Here is a 23,795-nt window from a genome sequence, read left to right on the forward strand (position 1 = left end):
CTCACAGCAACCTCCAACTCCTGGGCTCAAGCGAGTCTCCTATCTCAGCCTCCCAAGTAGCTGGGACCACAGGCGCCCGCCACAATGCCCGGCTGTTTTTTGGTTGTAGCCATTATTGTTGTTTGGCTGGCCAGGCTGGATTCAAACCTGCCACCTTAGGTGTACGTGGCTGGCGCCTTAGCCGCTTGAGCCACAGACGCCGAGCCTGATTGAAAGTATTGATGAGGATTTTCCATTGGTCATCTGTGAGTTTGGTGTGATTGTGCCTACTATTTGTTGCTATGGTTTGGTGAGCAGAGCTGTTGTGAACCATGCTGAGGGGGGATCTGGAGATCTAGCCACCTGGAGCTGGAGCAGCTGAGTCCTCATGCTGGGTTCTGCCTTCAAGGTGACAGATGCAGACAGATGGTTATGATGCAACTTAGAAGCCACAATAGAGGTGTATATAAAAAGCTTCCTCAATAGAATTATGTACTAATACAGAGGGTTATAGGAATAGTGACCTTTACAGGGCAGGAGCATGATGGATAATTTAATTACAATTTTTTTTTAATTTTTTCTTTTTTTTTTTTTTGCAACAGTCTTACTATGTCACCCTTGGTAGAGTGTTGTGGTGTCACAGCTCACAGCAACCTCCAACTCTTGGGCTTAAGTGAGTCTCTTACCTCAGCCTCCCAAGTAGCTGGAACTACAGGCGCCTACCACAACACCTGGCTATTTTTCTGTTGCAGTTGTTTAGCTGGCCCAGGCCAGTTCAATCCTGCCAGCCTCCGTGTATGTGGCTGACGCCGTAAACACTGTGCTATGGGTGCCACTCCAGATAATTTAATTTTTAAAAATTCTTTTGGCTGTTTTCCACATGAATTATTATGTGTGTGTACAACTCTTACTTTCAAGCATTTCTTCAACAGAACAGAGTATGGCAGAAATAACCATTTGGGATAGGAAGTGGGAATTTACAGAAATGGCATTTGATCTGTGTCTTGAGTATATAGGAGTTCATCACGTGTGGACACAGAAGGTGTGTCACAGGCAGAGAATAGCTCAGAGACATTAAAATTAAAGAGCAGGTGTGTTTAGGGAACGGCAAACATTTGAAAGTGGTGGAAGTGAAGAAATAGGCAAGGAGTAGATCCTAGAGGGCCTGTGTGCCAACGGGGGATTTGACTCACTGAGGATACAAGCGGCGGAGGGACGTCAGGTCTATGTTTAGATGACAATAACAATAGGCAGCCATCTGCCAGGTGCTGTGCTGAGTATGCTAGTCATTATTCTCATTGACTCTTCCTAACAGCTCTGTGAATGAGACTCTATTAAATAGTCACTTCACAGATGTGGAAATGGAGGCTTAGAGGTTAAGTGACTGACCCTAGAGTTGCTCAGCTAGAAAGTAAGGGGGCCAAGCTTTCAGCCCAGGTCTGCTTGACTTCTGATCTCCACGGTGTTGATGAGAGGAATACTGAGGGGGTTGAAGGAACATGATCTGGCGTGTATGGTGGAGGAGGTAGGGGCAAGGGGTGTGGTCTTTAGTGGAAGTGGCTGGTGTTGGCTCGTGATGTTTTCAGTTGGGAGACAGGAGTATGGATTAGCAGAGTTTAAGGGGAGGATGATGAGCCCGGTTTGGTTGTGTAGTTTATGGTACCTGTGCAGCCTCCTGGTGGAACTGCCCTGTAAATGTCTGGAAGTGGGGGTCTAGAGCCACAGGAACTCAGGAATGGAGACAGATAACATATGGTGGTAATATGACCCCTCAGAGGAGAGGTGGTGACTCCCAGGGAGTAGAACATCCTTTGAGAGGAGAAGGATGTCTGCGTTCAAAAGTCTTAGGAAACACCCACAGTTAACAAGGGTGAAGAGGCTTCAGGACTGGCTTTAACCTGTGGGTCTGGTACCAGCAGCAAACACAGTCTCAATGTTAGGACCTTGGCTGCTAAGCTCCCCAGGGGGGAGTGGGCCCTGCTTGTCTTGGAGCTGGAGAGGGTGTGGACGGCCATGGGGTGCGTCGTGATCACTCCCTTTTCTTTCCTGGTGTCTAGCCAGTCTCCTCTCCAGACCAGTGTGATGTCAGACCCAGGCACAACTAAGGTGTGGGATTGCCAGGTACACCTCTTGCTGGTATGAGGTCCTAAGGCTAACTAGGCTGGCTTTGGGCTAGAAGCATGAGCACTGTATACACGGGGGTGACTTGAGGCTGACAGGACTTAGTGGGGCTCACATATGGAGGCAAGATACTCCTCTGGCAAAGAGAGGTGCTGTAACCCCCTTGTCCTTCTCTGTAGTTTTTCCTCCGAGGCTTGGAGAAGAGGGAGGAGGAGATGGGAGAAGGCCAGCTTGAAGGTAGGGTTAGCATATATTCTGGAGAATACGGTAGATTGTTTTAGAAAAATCCTCTTGGCCGGAAATTACATGTCATGTCTGCTCCTCAGCATGGATTTGTCACTTGACTGATGCTGCTGGGGAGGCTGGGGAGAAGGGAGACACAGCAGTGGGGGGCTGCTCCCCAGCCTCTCTCAGCTGCCTTTTAGCTACGTGGTATGAAGAGACAAAGGGGCAAGCGAGGACCAGAGGGGAGTCCATGTGGGGGTTTCTCCAAATCCTGGAGATAGTTTGGATCCTGCGGATGTCTTATAGTAGGCTGGTGTTGGGAGACAGGAGATTTATGGAGGGATGGTTTGGATCACACCCTGCATCCAACCAGGCAGGATGCGCTAGGCCTGGCAGTTTCAGCCCTGCTTTCTACAGCATCCTGACTTTGGGTTCTGGCAGCTACTCCCAAGACTAGTTTCTGCCTTAGCTGCAATAAGATATGGAGGAGCTTCTGCCTAGAATAGACCAGGTGTCCTATAGCCCCTCCCTGGCAAACTCATCCCCCACCCCAGCTTCAGGGTGGAGAAGGGACTCTGTGAGAGAGTGGGCCTTATGGACATTCACCCAGTGCCCTCCTGGGGTCTCTTGCCTCAGCCTGGAAGCTGAGTGTGGAGGGGGTAGTATCTCTCCCTTCTCTGCCCAACCCAGGAAAGGGTGAAGGTGAAGGTGCCTTAAGCTCAGCTCCTAAATACCTGGCACTGAGGAGCCAGTGGATGCTTCAAATGCCATCAGAATGAGAGGGTGTGCGTATGGCACCTTGGGGCCCTGGAGGCCAGAAGGAGAGGAGGAGCCTCTGCAGTGGGACTTCTTGCATTGGCAATGGCCTCACCTCGGTGCTGGGTGAGGCACCCCATGCGTGGGCATACGTTGGAGCGGCTCCTTCAGCAGGAGTCAGGGCACTGGAGTGAGTCCTCTGAAGTCAGAGAGGTTAGCCCCACTACTCTGGCCCACCTGGTGCTTCCAGGGGCACACCTCTGTCCAGTCCAGCTGGGCTGATGGGCTATGGGATAAGCAGAATCTCTTGTCTCAAGTGTGGGAGAGTGTGGAGCTGTGGAGTATGGGGGGTGTGGGGGGGGTGGGGAACGGCAGGTAGACACCTTGCATTCTTGGAGCAGGGTGGAAGCTGGGGTAGGTAGAGTGGTAAGGGGTGGGTTTAGGCTATGGGATGTCTGATAGGAGGGGTTGAGTCAGGACAGAGACTTTTCTTCTGTGGCTTCTTAAATGAACCCCCATATCATGGATTATGGGGGGCTTCTGAATCCCCAAGGCCCTAGTTGGTGGCCCTAGAGCTCTGGGGTTCTGGAGGTGGGTCTAGGGCAGAGTAGAGCTGTGGCTGTGCGGTCAGCCAAGGTGCAGCCCCTCCTCAGCTTTCTATGGGGTCAGCCCCTGGCGGGCACAGCCCTCCCCTCTGCTCCTTTCCTGGTTGGTGAAGGGGTGGGATCAGCACTGCAGCGAGGCCAGCAGAGTGGGGTTGGGGGTGGGACTGCCGCAGGCCCGGAGGAGGAGAGGGCGTGACCAGCGGGCTGACTGGCAGCTGGTGGCGGTGTGAGGCCGTGGGGTTCAGGGTCATGGACCAGGCCCTCCCAGGCGCTGAGGTGCATTAGCGGCCCCTGCCCTCCCGGAGGATGCTTGAGGCCCGGCCCCGCAGGACGCAGGGCAGTGACGCTGCCGCTGCCGGTGCTGCTGAAGGGGCGGGGGCTGTGGCCGGTGCTGCTTCCCTTCCTGACAGAACCGCCACTAGGAGTTTGGGCTCCATGGGGGAGAGATCAGCTTACCAGCGCCTGGCTGGGGGCGAGGAGGGACAGCAGGTAATGGGGGGAGGCTGGGGCCCAGCCAGGTACCTGGGGCCCAGACCCGGTCATCTGCCTGTGAGCTGAGGGCCCAGCTCTGCCCTCTGCACCAGCCTCTCAGGAGTGAGTGATATCTGTGCTTGTGGGCCTGCCTGGGGACACAGCACAGGGGCTAGGAGGCTGGGTAAAGAGTGGGGTGTGTGTGGTGGTGTGGTGGGAACAGGAGTTTCATCGGTGGTGAATTAGTGATGCAGGCACCTGCCCAGTGTGCAGGAGCCCCCGAGTCCCAAATAAACTACCCTTTGGGCGTTCTTAAATGCTCCATGGAGGCCCAGGAAACACTGCTAGGATTTGAATTCATCTTTTATGACAGTTGAGTCCCTGTGTCCTGGACATTCTCATTTACTGGCCCTTCAAATATGTGTATGAAGCCAAATGTTCATTTGCTTTGGAAAATATGGTCACCGTATTGATGGGGCCGCTTCTCTTCTCTTTGGAGCGCAAGCACTTTCTTTCCTGGCCGGCAGAGGGCAGTAGCTGACAGGAGAAAGAAGGATGCAGCAGGGAGAGTTGGGGCAGAAAGGTTGGGGCTGTTTTTCCTTGGCAGAGGGAAAGGGGCCCAGCAGCCGCCCCGCTCTGACTCTTATATACTTCACTTCTCACAGCCTCCCATGCTGGATTGCTGGGCAAGCAGTGAGATTTATTCTTAATGGGCATGCAAGGAAGGATCAGACATGAGGTTCTGGTGGCTTTGGGTCACATCTTTTCTGGGGTAGCTAGCTTTTAATCTGGCTATTCTAATCCAGCAGCCCCATCTTGCAGTAGAAGGAGTAACCCTTAAATTGTCTCCTGACCTCAGGTCTCCCTGGGTCTCCTTCATGTGGTGCCTGGTGCCAGGGTAGGCTATAGGGGTCTCTGATCTGAGGGCATAGTCTGCTAGGATTTGGGAGGAAGTCTGCTCCTGACCTTATCTTGTACATTAGCTCTGCCCTCAGCCTTCAAACTGAAGGGATGCTGCACCTGGCTGTCTTGACAAGCTTTGGAAGGGAGATGATGGAGATGATAGGGGTTGGGAAGAGGGGATTGATACTAGGGGTGTTCCCCTACCCCTTAGGGTCAGACCAGGAATTATCTATCCCTACAGGTATCCCCAGGGAGGTTAAGTACTGGGAGAGGCCCTGGTATGCTGACCCCCCAAAACTCTCTCTCCTCAGCTGCCTGCCCCTCCAGCCAGCTGGGGCTCCCTGAGCTTGTGGCCAGCTGGACAGGGACAAGAAAGCAGTGTGTAAGAAACAGGGGCTCCCTAGGCACAGCCTGGTGGGGGGAGTGGAGGAGCTGGAGAGAACTTCCTGCAGCTGTCAGGTGTGTCTGGGGGCTGTAGTGGAGGGGGGTGTAAGAGCAGCTGGCGCCCTTTGAGTAAGGGCAGAGGGATCATTTGTCAGTTCTAGGAACATGGGGGCCCATGGGGACTTGGTGGAGAGTCTCCAGTCCCCTTAAGTGGAGGCCTTTGTGTGTGTGGGTGCTATGCAAGAGACATCTTACTGCCTGGGATCCTATAGCTTTGGGCTGGGGGCATCCCAGCAGGGGTGTTGAGCGTGTTCATTTTGAGGCAATTTTGTACCTTGGACAGCTGGTTTGGGTAGCCAGAGTACTGTGGGCAGCAGACAAGGCAACCCCAGGGTAAGGGGTGGAGATCCTCACCCCTCCACCCCACCCTTGCTCTTGGCCGGGCTACCCCACTCTGGCAGGCTGCCGGCCTCCTATTTCCGTCGGGCACCAGGGTAACAGGGCCACATTAGGGTCTGAGCCAGGAGACGCTCAGCCAAGGCTGGGACTGGGGGATGGGGGAGGGTCTCTGAAGGGTCTGCCTGCAGGGTCCAGGGAAGACTTACTGAGATCCTAGACCCCAACTTGGGTTGTGTTCTGGTCCCTATATCCCCAGACAAGCCTTGTGTATAGGGGTCTGCAGTCCCCCTTTGTACGTGCTATTTGATTCACACAGCCCCCACCCTAAAATCTCAGGAGTTGTCTGCAACTGTGAGAGCTGGGGCAGAAGCCAGAGACAGGGGGCCTGTGTATGGGGAGGCGGGGGGGCTGGTGCGGGTGGCTAGAAGGAAGAGTCCCCCCCATTCCTGCTGCCCTCTTGGCAGCGATTCAGAAAGGTCCTTTTTCAGCCAGTGTCAGAGCTGCTCAGCTGGGGAGAAAGGGAGGGAGGAAGGGAGGGGGGAGGGCGGGCAGATGGGTGGGGAAGGCAGGGAGTAGGGCTGGAGCTGTGACCATTGCACTGGAGAGAAGACACAGAAACAGGACAGAGGACCCAGGCTGCAGCTAGAGGAGAAGAGCTAAGCTGCTTCCTTGCCAGACTGGCCAGCTGTAGATACCCAGCCGGGCTTGCCGCAGAGCAGAGGGGCCTACACAGTTCTTCTGTCCCACTTCCCTCCACCAGAGTGGGATTTGGAGGTCTGTCCTAGGAGACAAACCAACTTCCCTTCTGGGGTGTGAAACTCAAGCTGAGGCCCCTGCTTACTTGCTTCCTGGACCAAAGCCCCAGTGGTCTGCTCACGGGCTCCATCTCCGTGGAGATGCCCGCAGCACGTCGGTTCCCTGGCCTAGAGCTCTCCTTTCCTCTCCTGGCCAGACTGCGGAGACGTCTTTACACAGTGAGTGGCGGGCTGGCAGCAGGGGCCAGGATGGCTGGGGACTGGGAATGGCTGAGGGACATCTCCAGTGAGGGCTTGACTGGGAGGTCTGGGCCGGGTGGCCTTTCCCATCTGGTTACTGTATTCATTCTTATTGGCTTGTGTGTAAGCCAGGTCAGGTGTGCGCTTGCAGAGCATATGCAGGTGTGCAGACTCACATTGTGCAGGGGGCCAGGCATATGCAGAATTAGAGACTGATTGAGCTGGGGAGAGCTGTTGCCACGAGCTGTGCTTCACAGAGAAACTTGGGCTAAAGGAGCCAAGAAGAAGGCAGGAATGGGGAGCGTGGAAGTAAAGGGTGACCTTTCTGGGGTCACGCTGGGCTTAGCAGTAGAGACAGGACTGGGACTCTGACTCCTTTCCTTAGCAGGATCTCAGTGTTCTTCGCAGTCTTCCCACACACTCCCCCTGTACAGAGCAGCCCTGTCCCTGGAGTCCAGGAACAGGGAGAGGAGTGTGCAGCTGAGCAGACACATTTGCTTAGCTGGTGCTTTAGGAAAAGGGAACAGGCCCGGCTGTACTTTCTGAGTAGCTTTGGGGTGGGGCTGCTGGCTCTCCCCCAGCTCTGACCACCTAGAACCTGGCTTTGATCTGTTTTTAGGAGCTAAGAGGAAGACAGGAATGGGGAGCCTGGAGCCCTGGTACTTGAAGGGGTAGGGAAGGAGAGGAGGGAGCTTGCCTTGGTGGGAGTGAGGAACCCCCACCTTGAGGCTGAGCCTTGTAGGGGTGGGGTCACTTTGCTGTAGGCACTGGGTAGCAATGGTGGGAATGCCGGGTGGCTCTGCATGGCCAGGCGGTAGGGAGAACCTGCCTAGGCTAGTGATTTTCACAGTGCACCCCTGGGCTTTCTTCTGGAAAGCAGCAATGCCTTGTCCTCTTAAACCTTTTCATAAACATGATTTTGTTGAGGATGAATAAGGTAATACAGCTGAATGCTTAAAATTGTGCCAGGAATATAGTAAATATAGTCAGTGTTAGGTATTGCTTTTATTGCTACTCTTCTTAAAATTAATAGAAATATAATCTTAATTCCGTGTATGTGTGTGTGTGTAGTCATCCAGACAACGTAATGCCGACTATAATGTAAAAGAGAAATAAAAGGAGAGTAATTCAAACACTTTATGTACTCCGATGTGTCTGTGTGCTAGATGACATAGTGAAGTAGTCAGATCCCAAGACTACAGGTAGAGCCACCATGAAGGCAAGCTGAAGTGCCAGCTGAGGGGAGTTTTGAAACACAAGGGTGGGGGTGCTTCCCTTTTTCAAATAGTAGACATTTGCTCTATCCTGAATAAAGCAAAGTCCAGTTTTCCCTCATAGCAGTTCCATTCCGGGAAAATTCAGCATATATGAAAGCTACCAAAGTACACGCATGCTCTTGTCCATATGGGAAGTGGGATTAGAGTCCAGGTCTAGATGATTATAAACAGTTTTTTCACCTGCACAAATTGAGTTGTGTGGGATTTAGAACAGTATGTGGGACCGTGCTGTGTGTTATAGGATAACTCATGCTCTTGTTCCTCATTCACCCACTAAATGTCACTCATGCCCTGTCACTAACATTGAGACAACCTAAAGTGTCCCCTAGGAGGCTGTGCAGCCCTCAGGAGACCTGTGCAAATAAAGGATTACAGTGTAAAGTTTGGAAACCACCTCCTCCTGGCCAGCCGCCTTGGTGGAAGAGCCAGGATTTGAACTGAGGGTTTCTCATTGCCATTTGTCACTCTTTGTACTCGCCTGAACTGCCTGGGAAAGTCTGAACTGGCACTGTGCTGGCAGGCCCACTGGCTCATGCTGGGCCGGCTGCAAGTGCCTGCTTCTCTTCATACATCTCACTGTGATGAGAGCTGGGGACGAGACCACCTTGGAGATGGGCAAAGGTGGGGGCACATCACTTGGCCCCTAGCCAGGCAGCTGGCCTTTTCCCTCTTGCCTGCCTGTCTCATGGGGATTGAGCATGGGTCAGGGGTGGGTGTGGTCTGGCCAAGCCCTCAACTCTTACTTGGACAGGGTTTTGTTTCCGTCTACTTAGTTTTGGAGGTGCCACCAATCTCTTTCTTTGGGCCCAACAGAATATAGATCAGAGGTCACTCACTCATACCCATTGGCTGATTGTGGCTTGCAGATGTATTTTTGGCTGGCACTACGTGGTGTTTGTCATTTCAGAGTCGAACAAACAATGGACAGGGTTAGAGTCGGGAGAAAGAATGTTAAGTGAAAATAAGGAGGCTGGATGCAGTGGCTCACATCTATAATCCTAGCACTCTGGGAGGCCAAGGCAGGTAGATTGCTTGAGCTAACAAGTTTGAGACCAGCCTGAGCAAGAGCAAGACCCCCATCTCTAAAAATAGCCAGGCATTCTGGTGGGCACCTGTAGTCCCAGCTACTTGGGAGGCTGAGGCAAGAGAATTAACTTGAGCCCAAGAGTTTGAGGTTGCTGTGAGCTATGATGCCACGGCCCTCTACCAAGGGTGATAAACTGAGACTATGTCTCAAAAAAAAACCCCCAAAATAGGAACAGAATGGTATGGATATTGTGATACTGTTGTGTGGAGGAAAAAAACAAAACCTGAAAGGGTATGTGAAAGACATTATTGGCAGCTGGCTTCAGGGACAGGAGCTAGGAGGCTGGACAGTAGGGGAAGGAATGAGACTTCATGGTCCCTGTGTATCTTGGTGGATTTTCTTACCTTTCCAAAAAAATGTCAATGGCAAGATTTCACATATAAATTCAGATTTCTGGTATTTCTTAAAAGACTTGGAAGCTTTGACAATACTGTGCCAGTCTCTTGTGAGAGGCATTGACAGGAAGAGAACTCAGTGACTGGGGTGTCTAAAAGCCTATTCTAGTCCTTACCCTTCTCTCTTAGACTTGATGTGGCCCTGTAGGTGCTTGGGTGGTGGCTGTGGAGTTGTCTTTGGACCTATGGAAGAGGCTGTGGTGATGTCGACCTTTGGAAGGAACTTAGCTTAGAGCTCATTTGGTCCCAGAGTCTTTCTGTGGGGTCTGTCAGATGTGAGGAGCCTCTAGGTGGGTGTAAGGGGCACAGTACCCCTAAAACATTAAGACTTTAGGACTAAGAATGTGGCTCTTTTCATGGAGAGACAATTGTTTTTATCAGATTTTCAAAGGGCTATGACCCCTGGAAACTTCAAGCCATTGGGCTGCAGATTTTAGGTGCGAGACCCTGATTCCTGACTTTAGGGCTAGGGTTGTATCCTAGCTGCCCTGATTCTATTCTTGTGGCTGGCAGGAATGGGAAAGCAGGTACAGGCTGTTCTGTACAGCTGTTTTTTTGGAGCATCAAGGTGGTTTGAGTCCTTCCAGGCAGTGATCTAGTAGGAGGTGGGGAAACACTGGCACTCAGGGGCATCCCTGATCCCTGAGCCATTTTTCCCTCCCTGCAGAGGCTGGGCAGCAGCAGCATGCAGCCCGAGGAGGGCACAGGCTGGCTGCTGGAGCTGTTGTCCGAGGTACAGCTACAACAGTACTTCCTACGGCTCCGTGATGACCTCAATGTTACCCGCCTGTCCCACTTTGAGTATGTCAAGAATGAGGACCTGGAGAAGATTGGCATGGGCCGGCCTGGTAGGTGGGACCTTGGCCTTGCTTGTCTTTATCCTTGTGACCATTTCCAGTCTCAATCCTCAGGACCCCCAAGCATGTGGAAGCCCCCTGCCTTTTATTCCACGGATAGCAGCTGAGAGCTCTGTCTGCTTGTCCCAGAGCCCCCGAGGTGGGGCAGCGGGGACATCAGTAGATGCTGCACACAGAAGTTGGCAGTTGCAAAGGTGAATCAGTTTGAGGAAAATGAAGCCTTACGTAAAGCTCTGGCTGCTCAGGACTTACTGCATACCCTTTTTGTTCGATTAGACTTTTTTTGCAGTTTTTGGCCGGGGCTGGGTTTGAACCTGCCACTTCTGGCATATGAGGCCAGCGCCCTGCTCCTTTGAGCCACAGGTACTGCCCTTGATTAGACTTTTGGGGGATGTATTTCCTCGATCTCTCCCTCTTTTATAAAGCATAAAATCAAGTCTCTTCTGATCACTATTCTGAACACCAGGAACATCAATGTCCAGAGATCCAGAGACAGAAGAAAGATAAAAATCAGATGATTTGCTAACTTTTTCTTTGTCTCTCTCACATGCGTGTGCGAGCACACACAGAGAAGATTTGCTCTAAATTGAATTCATTTCTTATCTTTTTTTTTTTTTTATTATTATTTGGGACAGAGCCTCAAGCTGTCGCCCTGGGTAGAGTGCTGTGGTGTCACAGCTCACAGCAACCTCCAACTCCTGAGCTTAAGCGATTCTCTTGCCTTAGCCTCCCAAGTAGCTGGGACTAGAGGCGTGTGCCACAATGCCCAGCTATTTTTTGGTTGAGGTTGTCATTGTTGTTTCGCAGGCCCCTGGGCTGGATTCAAACCCACCAGCACTGGTGTATGTGGCTGGCCCCTTAGCCGCTTGAGCTACAGGCACAGAGCCCATTTCTTATCTTGGTGTTTATCCTAAAAGTAGTGGTTGTAGCATCTGGAAATCATAGTGTTCTTTTTTTTTTCCCCCCCTCAAAGTCTCTATTGTCCCAGGCTAGAGTGCCATGGTGTCAGCCTAGCTCACAGCAACTTCAGACTTCTCGGTTCAAGTTATCTTCTTTTTTTTAGAGACAGTCTCTCTCACTTTGTCGCCCTCAGTAGAGTACTGTGGCATCATGGCTCACAGCAACCTCCAGCTCTTGGGCTTAGGCAAGTCTCTTGCCTCAGCCTCCTGAGTAGCTGGGATTACAGGTGCTCACCACAACGCCCGACCATTTTTTTGTTGCAGTTTGGCTGAGGCGGGGTTCAAACTCACCACCCTCTGTATATGGCGCCAGCGCCCTACTCACTGAGCCACAGGTGCTGTGCCCTTAAGCGATCTTCTTGCTTTAGCCTCTGAGTAGCTGAGACTATAGGCACCCACCACAATGCCCTGCTCATTTTTCTATTTTTATTTTTAGTAGGGACAGGGTCTCATTCTTGCTCAGGCTGGTCTTGAACTTCTGAGCTCAAGCAGCCTTGGCCTCCCAGAGTGCTAGGATTGGCATGAGCCACTGAGCCTAGCCAAAGTCATGGTGTTCCTCATAGAACATTAGACACTTAGTGCATTTAACTTAAAATAGCTAAATAGGTAATAATGTGCTAAATTAAATACTGACTTATGCTACTTTTGACCTGGATAGTTGGCGTCTGATGCCAGTAACATAAGGGTTCTATGGAGAAAAAACTGGAAGTTGAAAAAATTATTATCTACTACTTTGATTTTTTTTTTTTTTTTTTTTTTTCTGAGAGCTGGGAGAATGCTACTATCAATTGGTGGGAACCATCTGGTCAGTTGAGGCTCCTGGTTAGTCGAGGTTGATTACACTGTTACCATCGTGCTGGGCAGTGGCTAGTGGTGGACCCACCCCAGGGATACGAAGGAAGCCCATGGGGCAAGCAGGAGCCTCTTTGGGTTGTGAGCCAGCTTAACAGTGCTGTGTTCTCCTTGGCTCCCCGCAGGCCAACGGCGGCTGTGGGAGGCTGTGAAGAGGAGGAAGGCCATGTGCAAACGCAAGTCGTGGATGAGCAAGGTGGGTGCTATTGGGTCCTGGGAGCCTTCCCCTCATCACTAGGCAGGTGTAATCTCACCACGTTCCCTGGCACTTTGTTCAGACCTCACTCCTCCGGGGTCTTATCAGGCAGGGCACTTGTTGAGCTGCCCAGCTGAGTGTCTGTCTCCGCCAGAGATGGACACGTGAGCCATCTGTGTGTAATAGGTCTTCACCGTCCCTCCTGGCGCTCCTGCAATAGGAGCTTGTTGACAAGTGCGCCTTAACTTAGCCTTGCTCTGTCTGCATGTTGGGGGCCAGTGTCCAACATGGGGTGGTGGGGACTGTCTGGACCCAGAACATCCTTGCTTTGCTTCCCTCCTCCCCCATCCTCTCTGGTCTCTAGGTGTCTCTGGTCCTTCTGACAGCTTCCTTCCCCAGCCTGCCCCCAACCTAACACCTTGCCCTAATTTGGGATTGTGGTGTAGTGAGTCCCTGAGCTGACTCAGTGGAACTTTGCCCATTGTCTAGAAGACAATGAGAGAGGAAGTGAGCCAGCCAGGGCCTTCCCACCCCACTTCTGGCGTCTGGTCTGGGGTGAGGGGTGGGCAGGTTAGAACAGCTGGGCTGGGATTGGGCAGCAGAGATTTTTCTGGCTGTAGTCTGGCAAAAGGGCTGTCTCTTGGGATTCTTTGGCCTTTTCTGGGAATACTGTCCTGGTCCCTTGCCCAGGTTTTAGAGAAGGATAAGTGTGATGGGGCCGGTGAAGGCAGGAAAGAAGGACAGTGTGGTATGCCAGGATTCAGGGGTCTTGGATTTGCCACTGGTTTCTGTGCTAAGGGGCAGTCAGTATTTCTCTCCGGACTTCAGTGGTGTCTTCAATGAGCCGGTGTGGCCCCATTGCCCAGCACACTTCACAGGGCTGGTGAGGGGCCCCAAGATGATGGCTGTGAAGGGCCTTGTAACACGAGTGTGAATGTGGCAAAGAATTTCAGGTACAGAAAGGGAAGAAGAGCAGAACAGAGGCCGGAGAGGCCCTCAGATTTGAGGTGCCCTTGGCGCATACAGATAAGACTCCACCAGCTTTGGGGAGTGGGGGACCTGACATGGGAAATCTGTAGACTAAATCCAAAGCTTTGAATGCCTCAGTGGAGGTAGCCCAGTTGGAATGTGGCCTGCTCTGACCCTCACAGCCTCCTTTCTCCTGTCCCTTGACCTTTGGCCCCTTTCCTTTCTAGCCCAGGCCTCAGAGTCCCCTCTAATCTTCTTCCTCAGCCCTCAGCTCTAGGCACCCCTTCAGAAACCCAGCTGGCTTCCCCAATCCTTCCTCTAGCTTCATCTGAACCACACACACTCTCTCATGGTTCAACCTCAGACTAAAATTATCCTCTCCCCTGGGCAGGATGAAGGGCAGCCGACTCCCTGGGGAGGGTGGAGACAGACAGCACCAAATGGTCAGCCCAGAGAAGGGGCCAGGGCTAAAAATGGATAAGGAGGTGTTTGCAGAGGGCCCCTTAGGCTCTGTCCCCTTCTCCACGGTTTAGGGGCTGGAGTCTGTGCTGGGCATGGGGTGCAGGAAAGGGGCTGGACAGGAGGAATGGGAGGAGACTCAGCTCCCAGTGGGTGGTGCCTGAGGGCTTTGGACTGTCCTTTTCCCCACAGCTGAGTATGGGGCCACAGCAGCCACAGGCTGCATGCCTGTCTGTTTCTGGTACCCACCATGAGGATACTCTGAGGTGCCTGTTTGGGGGTGTGCTCTGGAGGGAGTGTGGGCCTCCAGCCTGGCTGCTGCACCTTGCAGTTTGGCGAAGCCAGGACTATCTGGAGGCTGACACAGGACCACCAGTGGGGTGGGATGAGCAACTGGCTGTGCAGTCTTGGGTTCCATCTGGCCGCTGGCTGCCTTCAAACAGGTGTTCAGCGGAAAGCGGCTAGAAGCTGAGTTCCCCCCCCATCACTCTCAGAGCACCTTCCGGAAAACCTCACCCACCCCGGGGGGCCCAGCAGGGGAAGGGCCTCTGCAGAGCCTCACCTGCCTTATCGGGGAGAAGGACCTGCGCCTCTTGGAGAAGCTGGGAGATGGCTCCTTTGGCGTGGTGCGCAGGGGCGAGTGGGATGCCCCCTCGGGAAAGACGGTGAGCGCTCTGTCGCCACAGGCACAGCAAAGGGCCAGCCTGAGCCTGGGAGGGGCTCTTTTTCCCCTTCTGCTGGGATGTGAATGGGGGACAGGTCACAGAGTAGCTCACCCAACAGTACATGCTCAGGTTTAACTAAGTAATTTGTTTCTTTTTTTGATTGTAAAATAATTTACCTATCCTAAAAGTTTGGAAACTAGTTGAAAAACCAGAAGAAAAGTGCCTGTAATTCCACTCTTCAGAGGGAGCAGAGTTAGCATTTCTGCCTCCCCTCCCCCAGTATTTTATTTGATTTAGTTAAAATTCCAATTTTGGATAAACTTTTAAAACTTGTCTTTTCTTTTTGAAATTTTTCTTTTTTCTTTTTGAAATTTTTCTTGAGGGATAATATACATATAGGCAGTTCCCAAGTTAGAAACATCTGATTTACATACAGCTAGCACTTACTAAAGGAGGCTAGTAGAGTAAGCCCCTGAGTTACAAATATCTTGACTGATACAGAACTCATATGAATGGGGCCTATTACAGGTAATAGGTAAATGTACCTGTTCTAACTATGCACAGATTCAACTTAAGAACAAACCTATAGCACCTATCTTGTTCCTAATCCAGGGTTCCCCATACACTAAAGCATACAAATTTTTTTTTGAGACAGAGTCTCACTCTATGTCCTGGGTAGGGTGCTGTGGCATCATAGCTCACAGCAACCTCAAACTCCTGGGCTCAAGCTATCCTCCTGCCTCAGCCTCCTGAGTAACTGGGACTATAGGCATCCGCCACAACTCCCAGTTGGTTTTCCTATTTTTAGTAGAGACCAGGTCTCTTTTTTTTTTTTTGAGACAGAGCCTCAAGCTATCCCCCTGGATAGAGTGCTGTAGCCTCACAGCTCACAGCAACCTCCAACTCCTGGGCTCAAACGAGTCTCCTGCCCCAGCCTCCCAAGTAGCTGGGACCACAGGTGCCTGCCATAACGCCCGGCTATTTTTTGGTTGCAGCCATCATTGTTGTTTGGCGGGCCCGGGCTGGACTCGGACCCGCCACCTTAGGTGTATGTGGCTGGCGCCCTAGCCACCCAAGCCACAGGTACCGAGCCTTTTTTTTTTTTTTTTTAAGACAGAGTCTCACTTTGTAGCCCTTGCTGGAGTGCCATGGTGTCATAGCTCACAGCAACCTCAAACTCTTGGGCTCAAGCAATTCTCTTGCCTCAGCCTCCTGAGTATCTGAGACTACAGGCGCTTGGCGATTTTTAGAGAAATGGTCTTGCTCTTGTTCAGCCTGGTCTCGAGCCTGTGAGCTCAGGCAATCCACGCACCTCGGCCTCCAGAGTGCTAGGAGTACAGGTGTGAGCCACCATGCCCAGCCCGAGGTTTTACTCTTGCTCAGGCTGATCTTCAACTCCTGAGCTCAGCTCAGCCAGTGTGCTGCCTAAAGCATTTGATTTTTTTTTTTGAGACAGAGTCTCATTATGTCACCCTGGGTGACCTTAGGTGTATGTGGCTAGTGCCTTAGCCACTTGAGCCACAGGCGCTGAGCCAAACATACAGTTTTTAAGTGACATTTTATATTTTGCACAGACCCATGATCAGACCAGATTGTGTGTGACGCATTTCTGGCACTGCAGAAGGTTCCCCTCATGCCTCTTCCTCTCAGTATCTCCTCTCTTCCAAGAGGAGCCACTATTCTAACTTCTTGAGCCATAGATTAATTTTTTGGTATTATATTTAATACCAAATATGTGGCATTTTCCTTTTATGCCACAAGCACTTTTATTTTTTATTTTTATTTATTTATTTATTTTTGGTTGTTGCAGTTTGGCCGGGGCCGGGTTTGAGCCCACCACTCTCGGTATATGGGGCCCGCGCCCTACTCCTTTGAGCCACAGGCGCCACCCCAAAACCACTTTGGATATTTTATTTTATTAGTAACATTTTAATATTTTTGTCATCATATTAGTCATATTCTATGATTGCTGTTTAATCTGGGAACTTCCCCAAAAAGGGGAGGCCTTGCTGATGACCCCCAGAAGCCAGCCAGCTCTCCTTTCCTAATTATGCCACATGCAGAATATGCCCAGGCATTGGCAACATGCTCACCCACCCAGATAAGCAGATCTGAGGCCGGGTTCTTTGAGCTGAGCTGGAAGGAGGAGAAAGTTCTCTCTGTTCTGGCTGTTGGAGGCTAGACAAGTCCTGACTCTTTGCAAATCCTGTTCTGGGCAGGTGAGTGTGGCTGTGAAGTGCCTGAAGCCCGATGTGCTGAGCCAGCCAGAGGCCATGGATGACTTCATTCGGGAGGTCAATGCGATGCACTCGCTTGACCACCGAAACCTCATTCGCCTTTATGGTGTGGTGCTCACACCACCCATGAAGATGGTGAGTGCTGTGGGGAGGCAGGGGCTTGGGCCCCCAGGTATACCCCCTTCCCAGTATAGTGAAGAGGCTCCCGGGGACCTAGCTTGATACTGACTTTCTGGAGGCCACATCCATCCCTGGGCATGGCTGGTGCTCATTACCAGAGTTGCACCCATGAGAGGAGCTGGCCCTTGCATTTATTTTTATTTTTTTTTTTTTTTGCAGTTTTTGATCAGGGCCAGGTTTGAACCCATCACCTTTGGTATATGGGGCTGGCACCTTACTCCTTTGAGCCACAGGCACCGCCCCCCTTGCATTTAATTTTTGGAGTTGCTGGGCTTTGCCTCTTTGGGTTGCTTCTCTCTGGGCTTTAGTTAACCACATTTCCTGGAGGGAGCAGCCTCAGAACTTGGAGGACTCTTACAGGTCCCCAGATGACAGGCCAGGAGGCACAGTGAGCTCTGGCAGGCCTTCAGGAGAGAGACTGGCAGCCCTGTGTGGGGTGCTAAGAAGGGCAGGGCTCATCCAGGCCTATTCCTCTCACCTCTTCCATGGCTTCAGGTAACAGAGCTGGCGCCGCTGGGATCGTTGTTGGACCGGCTGCGTAAGCACCAGGGCCACTTCCTCCTGGGGACTCTGAGCCGCTACGCTGTGCAGGTGGCTGAGGGCATGGGCTACCTGGAGTCCAAGCGCTTTATTCACCGTGACCTGGCTGCCCGCAATCTCCTGTTGGCTACCCGAGACCTAGTCAAGATTGGGGACTTTGGGCTGATGCGAGCGCTGCCCCAGAACGATGACCATTACGTCATGCAGGAACATCGAAAGGTGCCCTTTGCCTGGTGAGGGGCAGGTGTTGCTGGCTAATGGGGCCTAGACCCCACCCTGGTCCCTACAGACCCAGGCCTCAACGCTTCCAGGGTCTTCTGTACCTGCTGCAGCCCTTGACCCTGCCTGGGTCTGCCCTTGTCTGTTCTGGGCCTGAGGTGCCCATCTTGGGTACCCATCCATTCGCTCATCCATCCCAGACATCCTGAGGGCCCATGTGCCAGGGTCAGGTCAGTCCTAGAAGGCACAGGGAGAAATGCTGTGGGGACTTGTACATCAGTGTTGTTACTCACTGGGGTATTCAAAAGGCTTCCTGGCTGCATACGGTGGTTCACGCCTATAATCCTAGCACTCAAAGGCAGGTGGATCGCTTGAGCTCAGGAGTTTGAGACCAGCTTGACCAAGAGTGAGACCCTGTCTCTATTAAAAATAGAAAAAAACTGGGCGGTGCCTGTGGCTCAAAGGAATAGGGTGCTGGCCCCATATGCCGGAGGTGGCGGGTTCAAACCCAGCTCCAGCCAAAAACTGCAAAAAAAAGTCTCAAAAAGTATCCATAAATAAAATAAAATAAAAAAATTAAAAGAAGGCTTCCTGGAGGATACTATGATAAGATCCTGAGATATCAGGAGAAGTTAGCCAGGCAAAGCCTGGATGTGAAGTATGTGCTAGGTAGATCTAGTGGTAGGCAGGGTCAGACCACATTGGCCCTCACAGACTGAGCAGGGCTACTCACCTGTTCGTTGGAGTGCTAGCCCCTGTGCTGAGATGACTGTGGTCCTCTGGTACCAGAAGCATCCAAAAGAGCGTAGGAGGTAGGAGGGCTTGGTTCAGCTCTGCTTGCCAGAGCTCTGGCTGTGGGCACCCCTCATAATCCAGGATGTGTGGTACCCTAATTAGTAACTGACGTTGCTCCCATGGTGATCATAGATCCTAGATTATGCCTGTTGCCCTAGAGTAATTTTAGCACCCTCTTTTATATTCAAGTACCCTGGTTTGGATAGTAAATTATAAGGTCACCATTTTGCATATAGCCCCTTTAAGCAACCCTGTGAAGTGAGTAGGTTAATGGTTCTCATTTAGCAGATGACCAAAGTGAGGCTTAGAGCTCCTGAGTGACTTTCCCTGGGTCCTAGCCCCTTTGAGCTGCAGTACCAGCTCTTGAGTCCCACAAGAGATTCTTGATTCCACATCCAGGGTCCTGTCCCCCTCTCTTTGTACCCTAGTCCATGCTGGAATGCCCCTTTTCTAGCCCTCTGCAGTGGCACTTCTCCCTCACCCAGGATGGAGGCCCAGGGAGAAGTGTGGGTATATTTGGGGTAAAGCCAGTGTGACTGTACCCATTTTGGTTTTTCCCCAGGTCCTGTCCAAATTTCCCACCCACACCTTCTATCTGAAAGGACCTAAATTTGAGGATCCTGCTCCAAATCTGGTAGTCATCCTCCTAGCAGTTAGCAGACAGCCTGTACTGGATTGCCTGCCCCCTCGTGGAGCCTCTGACCTCTTTCCTAACTGGGAAATATCACTCTGCTCCTCCCACCCTAGGCTGCCTGTGAGTGAGACCTGAGCATAGGTGATTTTTTTCCACTTCTGTCCATTGTGTAGTCAAGAAGTCCCGCCCCTCCCTATCCACTTCATACTCTGTCTCTGGTACCTGTTGAGCCTGGCATATGTGGCAGCCACAAATGCTTGTTGAATGAGTATTTTATGTCCATCGGGGCTGTTGCATGTGTGAGTGCTCACGGGGCCTTCTCTTTGACCCCTCCCTCTTCCAGGTGTGCCCCCGAGAGCCTAAAGACACGAACCTTCTCCCATGCCAGCGACACCTGGATGTTTGGGGTCACACTGTGGGAGATGTTCACCTATGGCCAGGAGCCCTGGATTGGCCTCAATGGCAGTCAGGTGAGAGGCCTGGGAGATGTGCTTTGGGGGGGTGTTAATTTGATCCCTGGCTCCTACCCTGACCTTGTTGGAACTGGCTTTCATCAGGTCCCCTTTCCCCCCTGTACCCCATGTCTGTCTGGCCTCTTAGGGAGAGCTAAGCAAACAGAAGGGGCTGTGCCAGTGGGCCGGGGAGAGAAGAGCGGGGGCTGCCCTGGTTTCCTAGTCCTTGCCATGTCTATACATTCTGAGGCCCCAGACCTAGGAAGAAGGGTCAGAGGCCAGGAGCAGGCCCCTCCTTGGCAGGCAGATCTTTCCTTTGGAGGAATGGCACTGTGGCCAGCAGCTTCAGCTGTGGGCTGGAGGGAAGGTGGGAAGTGAAGAGCTGAGTGCTGTGCTGGTCCCCAAACTCGGCACTGCTCTCCACCTCACTTCAGATCTTGCATAAGATTGACAAGGAAGGGGAGCGGCTGCCCCGGCCCGAGGACTGCCCCCAGGACATCTACAATGTTATGGTCCAGTGCTGGGCTCACAAGCCAGAGGACAGACCCACATTTGTGGCCCTGCGAGACTTCCTGCTGGAGGTGAGGGGCAGGTCTGCCCACAGGAGCTGGGATGTCCAAGCAAGGGGCTGTTCAGAGGTCAGTCCTGGGTGCAATGAACTGTTTCTGCCCCCAGGCCCAACCCACAGACATGCGGGCCCTTCAGGACTTCGAGGAACCAGACAAGCTGCACATCCAGATGAACGATGTCATCACTGTCATTGAGGGAAGGTAGGGGATACTTGGAAGAGCACAGATTGGAGGGCCATGTGGACAGAGATCTCTTGCCTCCAGATTCCTGTGGCCACACACAGCTGGGAGTTGGGCCTGAGCACTGCAGTGTGAGGAGGAAAGACAGGCCCCTGTCAGACTCTTGAGTTCTGTAGGGCTGAGGACACAGATGCTCCTGCTGAGATGGGCTCTTCCCTGCCAAGCTTCCCCTCTGTCATCCTTTTCCTCTGGGCTCCAGCCCTGGCTTTGTGGATGGGGCCAGGCTGCTGACCTCAGGGCTACAGCAGAGCTCTGGAACTCCAAACATTCCTCCTCTAAGTCCCCCACTACCCTCCCTGCCTCTTCTCGGCATAGGAACTCTTGACTGTCCATCTGGTGCCATTCAGTGTCCCAAGCAGCCTCTCCACTGCCTGGGCTTCACCCTCTCTCAGCTGTCCCTTCTTCCCACTAAGCCCCACTCTTCCCTTCTAGGGCCTTCCTCCATCCTCTGCTTAGGTCCCCACTTTTGCTCCCCTGCTAGTCTCCCCTTGTAGGACCCTCTCTGTTTCTGCTCCCACCCCAGGCCCTACTGAGTCACTGTCCTTTACCTGCAGCCCCAAGTGCTAGCTTCCGCCCTTGGAGGCCCCACCCACTGTTGGCCCCACCTGCTGTTATCTGATCCTCAGCGTGTCTGAGGAACTGGCTGGGGCAGGGTAGGCTTCAAGTGCCTTTGGGGCAGGGGGTGAGTGTAGAGGAAGAGGAATAGTGAAGCAGAAGGAATTCCCTATGCTGCCCACTCTGGCAAGGATTGGGCATAGCTTGGGGTCTGCAGCTTATGGTTAAATCTCGTGCCTCATGGTGGAGTGGGTGAGAGGAGAGAGCTACTGGGTCTGAGTTGATGATAGAGCAGGCCTGGAACCCAGGCTGGCTGTGTAGCAAGGAGACCTTTGCTGCTATGGCTCCAACACCTTTCCCTTGCCTTTGGCCCCAGGATCTGTGAACAAGAATTACATAGTAATAGGTTGCAGGGGTCAACTATGGTTGGGGCGTTGGTGATGGTGGAAGAAAGCAGAAGACCTTTAGAATCAAGAGAAGTGGGAGACAGGAAGGAACACCTTCTGTAGATTTGGAGCTAAGGGGCCAGGGAAGGGATTGTAGGTGTGGCATTCAGGAGCATTCTATGAGGAGGAGAATTAAGGGTAGGGGCTCTCCTGGAGGTACCTGGCAGCGCCTTAAATCAGAATTCTGGGCCTACGACTTTTCCTACCTCAGGGAGCCAGAGAGCTTGGACCTGATCCCTCTTGTGTGCCACCTGCAGTCTCCTTGGTCTTCACCCTACTTCTCTTGCTCTCAGTAGGAACCCATCTGCCAGCCAGTGTTCCCCAAGGGTGACTCAGCCTGCTGTGTTTCTGGGGCATGTGTCTTTAGAACTGGCACCTGAGGTCACCATTGGAGCAAAGCATGCTGTGGGAAGGGCCCAGGGAGCGGCTCCTCCAGGGACGGTTGTGAGTGCGCCTGCCCTGCCCTTCCGCCACAGGCTCTGGTTGGCCCCAGTGGCTGGATCTGCTGCTGTCACTGTCACTGCTTGTGCTGGCTGGGCTCCTGTGGGCCACCAGCCCTGACTTGGACCACAGTGCCTGCCCTGGGTCCCTGGAGCTGTTCAGGAGGTGGGAGGTGAGAGGCAGGAGGCCACGACAGCCGGTGAGGCTTTGGGAGTGGGCCCTGGTAGAGACAGAGCTTTGACTCTGCCCCCTTATTTTGTCAGTCCCTGAATATCTCTGTGTTTGTTTGGTGGACTCTGTTTCCATGTCTCTGGGTGGACGGGTTCTGTTGTGTGCCTGGGTTTGTGCGTGTGAGCTCTGTCGGTTCCTGCCTGGCTCTTGGCTCCTTCTTTATCCATACTTTTATATTAGCCTTGCATCCCGCTGACTGAAGCTGTTCCAGTGTCTGTTTCCTAGTCTGGAGTCTGGAAAGCCACTTGCCCCAACTCTGACTGAGTCTGTAGTCTCAGTGCTTCTCAGGGTACCAAGTAGTGGGCAGAGAGAAGGCACCTAGTAGCTATTGTAAGCCAAGCTTAGGAGGCCTTGTCTAGATGCAGAGAGACGCATAGTGCCTGGTCTTTCCCAGAGGGTCTTATCGGAAGGGCGGGGTGCCTGGCAGCACTTTTGTTCTATATACAGAACTGGTAAAGGGCAAGTTTTGAAATCCGTTTGCAGGGCCTGGTGTGGCCCTGGAGCTGCTGCTTCCTGTGGTAGGTCAGAGAGAAGGGAAACAGGGTCTGGGTTATCCCCACCCAGAGAGAAGGTAGGGGCAGGTGTTTGGAGCAGAATGTTTACCCATTGTTTGTTCTGCCATTTCTAGACTGCCTTGAGCCAGGACTGGAGCAAGGTGCTAAGATTTCCACAGGTGGGACAGCCTTAGGCAGTTCTAACTTAGGCCTTGGTTTTCCATCTTGCATGCCCCAGGGATGCTGACAGAAGGCTGCTGGGCAGTAGGAAGTAGAGTCATGCTGGAAGTACTGGACCCTTTTCTTAGCCCCCCCTCCCCTAACTCACCGTCTGTCTGTGCTTCACTCACTGTGAATGGCAAACCTGGCCCTCCCATTGTTGTGGACACTCTGGCCAGTTCATGGAGGAAGGAGAAGGTGTGGCCAGAGCAGGCTGGGTGGGAAGGGTCAGTCTCTCTCCTTTTTGGGCTGCTGGCACCTTGGCCCTGAGCCTCAGAGCAGGATATATGGGCTGTGAGATGAAGCGTCAACTGTTTTGGATGTTCTGTTTGAGCCTCGTCAGGAGAGAATGATGCTTCTGAGTGCACCAGGGTGCAGTCCCGAGGGGCTGTCCTTACATGTGCTGCACTCCAGCTCCTCCTCACCTACTAGCAAACATGTTTTTGAAACATGTCAGGACCCCCAGCAGCCATGGGGGCTCTTGTCTTGGTTATGCCTGTAATAAGGGGAGGTGGCCTTGCTCTCCCTTTTCACCCTCAGGCTTGGGTCCAAAGGAGGCTTCTGTGTGAGGAGCTGGGCTATCTTGGCAAAAGGAAAGGGGTAGAGGGAGTGGCCTCCTGCTGGACCTGGCCTTAGGCATGAGTCCACTCTGCTCTGAAGTACATCTCCACCCATCTGCAGTTCTCACCCAGGTTAATAAGCACCTCTGAGGAAGGGTAGAGAGCAGAGTCCAGCATCTGTCCAGGGTGGTGAGAGCCAGCAGGGAGCCAGCAGGTGTTGGGGGCAAGCAGTGGCCAGGGGCTCCGGTGCTGGGCCCTCTCTCCCATGGACTGGCACAGGAGGCTGTGTGGTGAGGAGACATTTCTTTCTTCCTTGGAATGGCCTTGCTATTTTTGGATGGGCTTTGTCCCTTCTTGGGGTGTTGTCCTCTCTTCTTCCTTCCCGCCCTGAAGGCAGGGTAGTAATCACAGGGTTGCTCTGTGTGGCAT

At 52.6% G+C, this 23,795-nt stretch overlaps 1 protein-coding gene across 4 annotated transcripts in view; it reads left to right on the plus strand.

The window, feature by feature from the left end:
- The window catches only part of TNK2 (tyrosine kinase non receptor 2), a 44,152-nt gene that overhangs the window by 12,205 nt on the left and 8,152 nt on the right, over positions 1–23,795 (plus strand). For 2 of the 4 annotated variants that reach the window (XM_003803457.3, XM_012813824.2), the window contains exons 2-9: positions 10,265–10,445; positions 12,391–12,461; positions 14,333–14,554; positions 16,774–16,926; positions 17,467–17,744; positions 19,503–19,629; positions 20,046–20,192; positions 20,287–20,381. In XM_003803457.3, the coding sequence (XP_003803505.1) occupies positions 10,283–10,445; positions 12,391–12,461; positions 14,333–14,554; positions 16,774–16,926; positions 17,467–17,744; positions 19,503–19,629; positions 20,046–20,192; positions 20,287–20,381 (1,256 nt within the window). In that variant the 5' untranslated portion in view covers positions 10,265–10,282. Of the gene's footprint in view, positions 1–3,992; positions 4,176–10,264; positions 10,446–12,390; positions 12,462–14,332; positions 14,555–16,773; positions 16,927–17,466; positions 17,745–19,502; positions 19,630–20,045; positions 20,193–20,286; positions 20,382–23,795 lie in introns of those variants that run through there. The other 2 variants (XM_023509015.1, XM_023509014.1) reach the window with 2 other exon arrangements.

The sequence above is a fragment of the Otolemur garnettii genome, unplaced genomic scaffold (assembly GCF_000181295.1).
Source record: "Otolemur garnettii isolate 467f Iridium unplaced genomic scaffold, OtoGar3 scaffold00310, whole genome shotgun sequence".
Taxonomy (NCBI): Eukaryota; Metazoa; Chordata; class Mammalia; order Primates; family Galagidae; genus Otolemur; species Otolemur garnettii.